This window comes from Myotis brandtii, unplaced genomic scaffold, assembly GCF_000412655.1.
Source record: "Myotis brandtii unplaced genomic scaffold, ASM41265v1 scaffold461, whole genome shotgun sequence".
NCBI lineage: Eukaryota > Metazoa > Chordata > Mammalia > Chiroptera > Vespertilionidae > Myotis > Myotis brandtii.
The window spans coordinates 761,771-772,483 of NW_005367626.1; the positions used below are offsets into that span (position 1 = coordinate 761,771).

Sequence of the window (10,713 nt, forward strand, 5' to 3'; positions counted from 1 at the left end):
AGGCAGCTGAATCGATGTTTCTCTCTCATCGATGTTCCTAACTCTCTATCCCTCTCCCTTCCTCTCTGTAAAAAATCAATAAAATATATTAAAAATAAAAAATATATATATATTAAAAAAAGACCTCATTTAACATTAATTACCTCCTAAAGGCCCATCTCCAATACAGTCACATTGTGGGTTAGGGCTTCAACATACAAATTTGGTGGATACTATTCAGCCCATAACAGAGGTTTCTCTCACCTGTCAACTCTGAGGGTTGGAGCTGCCTCCCATAGACAAGTTGCCACATTAGCCTGACTGATGTGGACCTAGTGCAGTGGTTCTCAACCTTGGCTGCACATTAGAATCACCTGGGAATCTTTTTAAAATCCTGATTTCTGCCAAGACCGGTTTGGCTCCTCTTTCATGAATGAGCGAAGTGAAGTGGCATCAAGGCTACTGAGCAGTGGGACTGTGTCCTGTTTATGGGCATCACCCATCATGTCTGTTAGAAAAGGAGTGTTGAGAACCACTGATTCGGGCCTCCCAGCCCTCCTGCCTCCCTAGACGACACTGTGCACAGCCACTGCCCTCTCTGCGTGATGCAGCCCCCAGCGCTGCCAAGACATGCCTGCCACCACAGCCCTCTAGCCCCTTTGCCTAGCTATGGCTTTTCCCATCTTAGAAACACACCTGTACATGTACCTTGTTTATAAGCCTTTCTCTGACCTGTGCCACCTGATCGTGTTCACTGTACTTGTCTACGCTTATACAAGAAGATCCAGCAGTGCTCCTGGACCCATCTACACTCAACCGCATCTCTTAAAAACTGCTCTTAAGTCATCACTCAAGCCTTTCCACAGATATAAACCCTGCTTCCTCAGTTAAACTATCAGCTCAGCAAGTAAGGATTCTTCTCACTGTTACACATTTCTGGGAGAAAAGCATTAGGATAGTCCTCGCTGTGTGGCTGTGTGTCTAAGAGCAAAGGTGACGTGAGGAGGAGAAGGGAGCTCAGCTGCTCGGCTGCACCCGTTCACCCCTCAGTAGGTGTCGTTCTGTTGAAAGTAATTTGCGTGTTTACCACTGCAAATACCATGTGGCCTGGGAAGAAGTCAGTGTGCTTGCCTTTATAAATCAGGGATTTAGAAAATCACACAGACGCACATTCATCAGTCCATTAAAGGTCCTTGGCTTGGATGATTCTTGATGACGTTAAGTTTTTCAATGATTCCTTTTCCACACTGAGAGTTCCTTTTTGGCCCAAACAGAGACAGACCCTGGTTACAAAAGGAAATTTTTATAATTGTGATAGTAACCTCTGTGAAGTATTGAATTGATGCTTAAAAGTGACTTATCTGGTTTTCTTTTTATGGCCGACAAACCAGATTTACCTTAAGTAGAAAACCAGACAATATGTGAAAAACGACAGGTACCCCAGGACTGTGGTACTTGGGAAAAGGGAAATAAGCCTAGGTGGTGGGTCCATAGTTGAGCATCGACCTATGAACTAGGAGGCATGATTCGATTTCCGATCAGGGCACATGCCCAGGTTGTGGGCTCAATCCCGTGTGAGGTGTGCAGGAGGCAGCCGATCAATGATTCTCTCTCATCATTGATGTTTCTATGTCTCTCTCCCTCTCCCTTCCTCTTTAAAAAAAAAAAAAGAATAAAAGGAAACAAGAAAGGTTTCCCCTCATTGAATGAGCCCCTCATTGCATAAACTTACTGTGTGGAGGAAGCCTCAGGAAAAAGTCCCAAATTCCTCCCCTAGCCCCTTTGCCTAGCTATGACTTTTCCCATCTTAGAAACACACCTGTACATGTACCTTGTTTATAAGCCTTTCTCTGACCTGTGCCACCTGATTGTGTTCACTGTACTCGTCTACACTTATAGATCCAGCAGTGCTCCTGGACCCATCTACACTCAACCACATCTCTTAGAAACTGCTCTTAAGTCATCACTCAAGCCTTTCCACAAATACTAGTATAAACCCTGCTTCCCCAGTTAAACTATCAGCTCAGTAAGTAAGGATTCTTCTCATTGTTACACATTTCTGGGAGAAAAGAGTTAGGATAGCCCTCACTGTGTGGTTGTGTGTCTAAGAGCAAAGGTGATGTGAGGGGGAGTAAGGGAGATCAGCTGCTCAGCTGCACCCATTCACTCCTCAGTAGGTGTCGCTCTGTTGAAAGTAATTTGCATGTTTACCACTGCAAATACCATGTGGCCTGGGAAGAAGTCAGTGTGCTTGCCTTTATAAATCAGGGATTTAGAAAATCACACAGACGCACATTCATCAGTCCATTAAAGGTCCTTGGCTTGGATGATTCTTGATGACGTTAAGTTTTTCAATGATTCCTTTTCCACACTGAGAGTTCCTTTTTGGCCCAAACAGAGACAGACCCTGGTTACAAAAGGAAATTTTTATAATTGTGATAGTAACCTCTGTGAAGTATTGAATTGATGCTTAAAAGTGACTTATCTGGTTTTCTTTTTATGGCCGACAAACCAGATTTACCTTAAGTAGAAAACCAGACAATATGTGAAAAACGACAGGTACCCCAGGACTGTGGTACTTGGGAAAAGGGAAATAAGCCTAGGTGGTGGGTCCATAGTTGAGCATCGACCTATGAACTAGGAGGCATGATTCGATTTCCGATCAGGGCACATGCCCAGGTTGTGGGCTCAATCCCGTGTGAGGTGTGCAGGAGGCAGCCGATCAATGATTCTCTCTCATCATTGATGTTTCTATGTCTCTCTCCCTCTCCCTTCCTCTTTAAAAAAAAAAAAAGAATAAAAGGAAACAAGAAAGGTTTCCCCTCATTGAATGAGCCCCTCATTGCATAAACTTACTGTGTGGAGGAAGCCTCAGGAAAAAGTCCCAAATTCTGCTGAACTAAGGAAGCAAGTGAGTTCCTGGGGGCCAAGGTCCAGTTTCAGAGTAGAACACCCAAGGCAGGGACTGCACAGAGCTCCAGAGATCTGCAGACGCACCCCGAGACTGGGCTGGATACTGCTCTGCACATGAGTGAGAAAAAACTCCCAAAGCTGGGAAAGACCACCAGAAAGGAGCAGTGCAAACAATTACCAGAACTCACACAAAGCGGAGAACAGATTGCGTTCCCACTAGCCAGAGTAGAAAAGACACACAACAGGAGGTCTGAGGGAGAAGCCTCAGTATTGGACCTAGACTAAAAGCCAGTCTAGACCCTCCCTGCTTCCCACTAACACAAAGCTGAAATGCAGGCTTCTGACCGATCCTTTAGAGTGAGTTAACTACAAGCAAAAAATAAATTCCAGCACTTTTTAAAGGAATAAAACAAAAGCTAGCACACACGTATGTAAAATTCGCAGCATTTGACATAAAATAAACAAATTATAGGCATGTAAAGAAGCAGGACTCCATAGCCAGGAGAAAAGCTGATCCATTGAAATGGAGCCAGAAATGGCAGGGATGGTGGAATTAGTAGACAAGGATGTTGAGACAACTATTATGAGTTTGCTCTATATGTTCAAGAAGATAGAAGACAATAAGGCCATGATGAAATGGCAAACAAAGATATAAAAAAAGACACAGTGAAATATATGGAGATGAAAAATATATTATCTGAAATGAAAAAAAATACTTTGGAGAATTAACAACTAATTATGTAGTGCAGAAGAAAAATTGGTAAGTGAAAATAGAGTAATGAAACTATCCAAATGAGGGGAAAAGAAAAAAAAGAGCTCCTCTGGGGTGAAATGACTGCTTAAGTTTGGAAGCTCAAGAAAGTCCCAATGCAGGACTCCAGCCACATCTCCCTGCCTAGCTTCCCTTCCCAGCCTCTCCTCAGGCACCTCAAGTCTGTGCCTCTTTCCCTGCGCCAAAGAAGCCTGGGACTCATCTCTGCTTCTACAGTCTACTCAGAATGTGACTGTACATGCACACAACTCTGAAGGAAGATTAAACGTGGGTCTCAAGCCCTGGCTGGATTGGCTCAGTGGATAGAACATTGGCCTGAGAACTGAAGGGTCCCAGATTCGATTCCAGTCAAGGGCACATGCCCAGGTTGCAGGCTCGATCCCCAGCATGGGCCATGCAGGAGGCAGCCAATCGATGATTCTCTTTCATCATTATGTTTCTATCTCTCTCTCCCTCTCCCTCTCCCTCTCCCTTCCTCTCTGAAATCAATAAAAACATATTTGGGGGGGGGAAATGTGGGTCTCAAAAATGGTAAAAGTCCAGAGTCAACAGTTTCAGATCGGTTCCAAAGAAGGCAAACCACTGTTTACTGCTGATGAAAGTGAAGTTGTGGTTGGTGCTGATAGGCATCGAGTAACTGGGCCTGAAGGGGCTCTTTTTGAACTTTCAGTGGAAACACCTCTCGTTAGAGCTGACCCATTTCAGGAGTTGAGATTAGAATCTCCCACACAAAGTCTAAGCATGGATGCCCCAAAGGTGTTCATATGAAAGCTCATGCTGGGAAAATCAAGGCCCTTTCTCAAATGGACATCCTTTTTCATAGTAATGATGGGATGCTTGTGCTTGAAACTGAAACTGTATGTTTACCCAAGTTGGTTCAGGGAACTCAGGGTCCTGCTGGCAGCTCACAAAGACTCTATGAAATTTGTGTGTGTCCAGATGGGAAGCTTTACCTGTCTGTGGCTGGCGCAAGTACCACATGATATGAAAACAGTCACATCTGTCCCTAAACCACCCACATCTTCCATGGAGAATCTGCCTTGTTTCAGTGAACTTTAGAGATCTTAAGCCTTCACACTTAGAGCAACTTGACACCCTGGAAAACTGAGGTGGCAGATGGAAGTAGGACACACTTTCAAAAGGAACTCAAAAAGGAAACTGTGCAAATGAAAGGGTTCAGATGAATGGTGTGTGGGTGGTAGATGCCAAAGCCAAAGAAATAACAAAAGAATGTGTTCATTCTACTAGATTGATTTTCATCAGGACCTTGTGAATTTTCTTTTCCTTTCTTGTACATGTCAATCTACAATGAAATAGTGAATTGCTGTGTGGAATTAATTTATGATGTTCAAGTGTGGATATCTAATTCCCCCAAAAGTAGCATTGGTCAATACTAAGATGCCCCCAAAGTTCTATGATGTGTTTTCATTATATCACTCAAACCTGTGAGTTCTCTCTTAATTTTAATGCAAAGTATGTAAAGTTTCACAAAAAAATATATTTTAAATGGACTTTAAGGTTGATCTGATTTTCAATATGTAGTCAAAGAAATAAATTATACAAAATTAATCATGATTTCTTTATAGTCAATGAGCAAAAATCAACCTATATCCCCCCCCCCAAAAAAAAGACTAAACATAAGTGTATGGAGCATCAATGACCTGTGCAATCATCTATCATAGGTATAATTAGAGTCCTAGAAGGAAAGGGTTGAGCAGGGGAAGGTAAACAGAAAAAAATTAATTTGAAGAATTGAGGACCACATTTCTGCAAATTTGATGAAAACTATAAACCCATAGGCACAAGTCCCACACAATAAGTCTAATGAAAACTAGGTGAAGATACCTCAATAAAGTTTCTTAAACCCAATGGTTAAGAAAAATCTTAAAAGCAACCAGAGGTAAAAATAGAAAATATATACAAAGGAGAAAAAAAAATGACAGCAAGAACCTTTTGTAGATACAGAAGAGATTATTTTAAAATTTATGTATAAAAACAAAGAACTAGAAGAGTGAAAACAATTTTGAAAAAGAATAAGGTGGGGGGAAAGTAGTTTACCTAATTTCAAGACTTATTACAGTATATAGATAGGATAATTAAGACTGTGTGGTACTGGGTAGAAGGATAGATACCCAAAACAGAATAAAAAGCTGGGAGGGGCTATTATTCTGCCTACTACACATACTATGGAATACTACTCCGAAATAAAAAGGAATGAACTATTTGATATATTCAAAAACGTGGATAAATTTTTAAAGAATTAAGCTGAGTAAAAAAAGGCAATCCCAAAAGGCTTCAAACTCTATGATTCTAATTACATAGTATTCCTGAAGTGACAAACTCACAGAAATGGAAACTAGGACAGTGGTCACTAGGGGTTATAGAAAGGATGTGACAGGAGAAAATCGGATGTGACTATACAATGAATCCTTGTGTGCCCGCCATGTTCCGCGCCGCCCCCTGGTGGTCAGCACACGTCATAGCGAGCGATGGAACTCCCACTCTCCCAGTCAAATTCCCGAGGGGACACTGTGCATATTAGGCTTTTATATATATAGATGTGCATCTGCAATTATCTCAAAATAAAAGGTTTAATTTAAATAAAAAGCAGAGGGAATAATTTCCAACAAATGTTATGAGGCCAGAATTAACTTGATACCAAAGACATTATGAGAAAAGAGAATGAGAGATGAGCATTCTTCATACACACACAAAGCTGAAGCCTGAGGATCTGTATTCCCCCAAATCAAGATTTCCTTCAGAAATCAAACTATTAGCCCTAACTGGTTTGGCTCAGTGGATAGAGCATCGGCCTGCGGACTGAAGGGTCCCAGGTTTGATTCCAGTCAAGGGCATGTACCTTGGTTGCAGGCACATCCCCAGTAGAGGTAGTGCAGAAGGCAGCTGATCGATGTTTGTCTCTCATTGATGTTTCTAACTCTCTATCCCTCTCCCTTCCTCTCTGTAAAAAAATCAATAAAATATATTAAAAATAAAAAAGAAATCAAACTATTAGGCGACTTTAAGGAACCCTCTTCCAATGGCTAAGTGAAATTCGTAAAGAAAGTTTTTCAGTGAAAACCATCTGTAAATTAAACTGTGTAACCTTATGTTTCTAAGCTGCATGCAAAGGCTGGCGAAGAGTCGAGTTTGTTTTGGATGGGGTTGAATCGGCATGGAACCCTCAGGTGGTTTGAGGTCTGCAGTGGACGGGTCCACTACCACCAGTAGGTAGGCGTAGACTGATGTAACTGGAGCAGGGAGAGTTTTAAAGGACCAGCCTTGGATGAAACAAACCTTGCAAATAAAGTACTAGATGGGACAGTCATTGTGTCGCCCACCCCTGGAGTCTTCTCCTGTCTTTCTGAGGGCCATGAGCCAGAAATCCCTAAGGCTGGCTGTTTGCAGGGACTTGCTGCCCCCTCACTTTCTCCTCCCATTCTTTGTTTTCAGGGGGAGCTGACCATGACCAGTGACATGGAGAACTTAGAGAACAACCTGTACCTAGACACCGTGCCAGAGCCCTGGGCCAGACGAGCCTACCCTTCCACAGCAGGCCTGGCCGTCTGGTTTTTGGACCTCCTCAGCCGAATCAAGGAGTTGGAGGCTTGGGTAGGCGACTTTGCAATGCCCTCCACGGTGTGGCTGACAGGCTTCTTTAACCCCCAGTCCTTCCTGACCGCCATAATGCAGTCCATGGCCCGCAAGAACCAGTGGCCACTAGACCAGATGGCCCTGCAATGTGACGTGATGAAGAAGAATAGAGAGGATTTCAGAAGCCCTCCTCGGGAAGGAGCCTATGTCCATGGCCTCTTCATGGAAGGTGCTCGCTGGGATGCACAGGTAAATCCTGGGAGGAGCCACGGGACACCCTCTGTGGGCTGGTTAAATACACACTGCCTCCCATAAAGTGTGCTTACTAAAAGGGATATTCCTGAATCTTCTGACCTAGATCATCTTTCCTTGAGGTTGACAAGCCATTTGAGGCAACCAGGGATGGTGCAGCGAGCACAGGCTTGGCAGAGGGAGGGGAGTGGGTAAAAGCAACAGCTCTGATCCCTATTCTATGGATGAAGATGGAGCATAGCTTCCTCTGCTCAAAAGTCAAAATGCTCTAGAGGGTGGATGAGGTCACATCAGAAACTAGAACAGGATATAGCCAAAGGCTTACAATCGAAAGCATTTGCTGACAGCTGTGTCTTACTCATCTTTACCCCAGCACCTAGCATGACATCTGGCAAATAGTTACATTCAATATGCTTATGAAATGAATCAAAAAATAAAACTCAGGTAGACTCAAAGGGATTAATTTGTATATGAAAAATGTCAGCTTTTGCAACTCTCCTTGCAAAAGTGATTTAGGCCAGAAAGCAGCATCAGATGCATCCCACTTGCAGGTTGCTGAAAGAACCTGTGAGGGGAAGGCATAGAGACAGCCAGCCCTTCCCAGCCTCATCTCCTGGATCTTCTGCAGGAGCAGGCTGCTGGCTGCGCTCTGGGTCTGATCTAACATGGCTTTCCTCACGTTCTTGTCCTCAGGCTGGGGTCATTACAGAGGCCAAGCTCAAGGATCTGACACCCCCGATGCCTGTGATGTTCATCAAGGCCATTCCTGCAGACAAGCAAGATTGCCGCAGTGTCTATGCTTGTCCTGTATACAAGACATGTCAGCGGGGACCCACCTACGTATGGACTTTCAACCTGAAGACCAAGGAGAACCCATCCAAGTGGGTTCTAGCTGGAGTAGCTTTGCTTCTCCAGATTTAGCTTCCTTCGGAGCCACTGAGAAAACAAGGCCGGGCTGGAGACTGCCCAGAGGGACAAGTGGCTGAGGGTGATCACAGACACATAAAGACAAGAAATCATAAGCACTCACAATTCTGTACAATTCTTTTAGCCTTGTGCTCTGTTAAGGGATGTTTTCTTCATTTGATTACTTATAGGAATAAAGAGATAGGCTCGACTCTTCTGGGCTAGGCTTAGCTCTCTTCAGAAGAGCTGAGCATAGCCAAAAAAGCCAAACTAACCCCACAGAGCTGAGACTGAGACGTGCCTTAAAGGGACGGTGAGCTGGAAGAGTGTGGACCTAGGAGCTAGGGGAGAGGTATTTCCTAACACTGAACCTTCCCTAATAAAGTGATTTATTCTCCAACTGTGTCTGGTCCAGGCTTTGAGTTGCAGGGTCATAAATGATCCTTAAGAGCTGAAGAGAAAAAAGCCACAAGCACGAGCCCTGACGCTGTTGCAGGCACCTATGCTCCGAGCTCTGGCTCCCAGCTGCTCCACAGAGGAGCACCATTGGCATCACCCATAAATCAGTCTGCTTGTTAACAAGCTGCCCAGGTGCGTTGTATGCACACTAGGGTTTAAGAAGCATTACTCTGGACCAGGAGCCACCACACATTTCCTGTAAAGGATCATGGTAAATATTTTAGGCTTTGCAGGGCATATAGCTTGGTTGCAACTACTCAATTCTGCCACTGTAGCCCCAAAGCAGCCATAGACAATACAGAAATAAATGGGTTTGGCACAGTCCAACAAGATTTTGTCTACAAAAGCAGTGGGCCATACTTTGCTGATCACTACTCTAGAGAATATCCCACACATACATTCACACATATTCAATACATTTTATCTAACACCTACCATTTGCTAAGAACACACTGAATAATAGGCTGTTTCCTGTATCTCTGTCATCCATCAGATCATCAGGAGGGAACCAAGAAGAAACCCTTCACTTAAAGCTGTTTAACCTAGAAGTTTCCGAGAATTTACTCTGTGGAATGAGTTTTCACTGGGAGCTCAAGGAGTTCCACAGTTTTAGTGTTTTAAAGAACTCCATGGCTAGGCTTCTTTGGTAAGAAGAGTCTAGGAGGGCCCAGTAACCCTTTCAGAATCTCTGCTCCCGCATATCTTGCAGAGACTTTTCTGGATTGAGCAGGCATCAGAGTCCCATGGGAGGGCTTGTTAACAAAGAGATTGCTGGGCCCATCCTTTAGAATTTATGGTTCAGTAAGTCTAACAACTTGCCAAAGCAGCTGGTCTGGGAACCACACTTTGAGAACTCCTGATTTAAAACATAAAAAGCCAGCCCTGGCCGGTGTAGCTCAGTTGGCTGAGTGTCAGCCCATGCACTGAAAGGTAGCTGGTTAGATTCCCAGTCAGGGCACATGCCCAGGTTGGGGTTTTGGTTTGGACCTGGGTGCATGTGGGAGGCAACCGATGTTTCTCTCTCTCCCTCTCTCTCTAAAATCAATAAAAGCATTTAAGTATTTTTTTTTAAAGCATACAATCCTACAAATCTGCAGAATCTCATGCCTATTCCATCCTGATTTTCCTGCTTTCTGCCCTGTGGTTCCTGCATCACCTAAAAAGAGGCCTTATTCCTCATCTTCCTGATAGAAGGAAGTTAACAAATGCCTCTGGAATACAGGAATTCCAACTTGTTTGGTCTCTCCTCTCTTCAACCAGTAATGTAGTTCCCATTGTTTGCCAACAACTACCAGTTTCTTATCTACAGGTTGTGTTTTCAGCTCTGTCCTCCTCAGTAGCATCCTCCTCCCTGACCCTCACACCAAGGACAGAAAAATAAGAGCAGGCCAGGGGAAGACCCAGGTGGAAGGAGGGTGGAAGTCTCAGTCTCTGGAGCAGGACACTTTGGGGCACATAACTTTTTGAGACAAGGACAAGTGGGCAGGTTAGATATATGTGTTCATAAAACTCTAGATAGCACTATAAATACTATTGATTTCTTCCTAATACCTACAAACAAAATTAAATAATAAAGACATTTTTAAGGTACAGAACACTTTGGCAAAAATGATAGCCTAAGCCAGTGGTCAGCAAACTCATTAGTCAACAGAGCCAAATATCAACAGTACAACGATTGAAATTTGAGAGCCAATTTTTTTAAACTTAAACTATATAGGTAGGTACATTGTTATTAACTTAATTAGGGTACTCCTAAACTGGCCTTTGCTAAAAACGTCCTCAATCTGATTGAGGTACGTTCACTGAGGTCAACCCCTTCCAACTCTCCCATCCACACT

The 10,713-nt window shown here is 43.6% G+C and overlaps 1 protein-coding gene across 1 annotated transcript in view; it reads left to right on the plus strand.

Moving 5' to 3' along the window:
* The window catches only part of DNAH9 (dynein, axonemal, heavy chain 9), a 362,890-nt gene extending 354,074 nt beyond the window's left edge, over positions 1-8,816 (plus strand). The window contains exons 66-67 of the mRNA XM_005875413.2: positions 7,118-7,507; positions 8,204-8,816. Of these exons, the coding sequence (XP_005875475.1) occupies positions 7,118-7,507; positions 8,204-8,431 (618 nt within the window). The 3' untranslated portion in view covers positions 8,432-8,816. The remainder of the gene's footprint in view (positions 1-7,117; positions 7,508-8,203) is intronic.
* Positions 8,817-10,713: the final 1,897 nt, after the last annotated feature.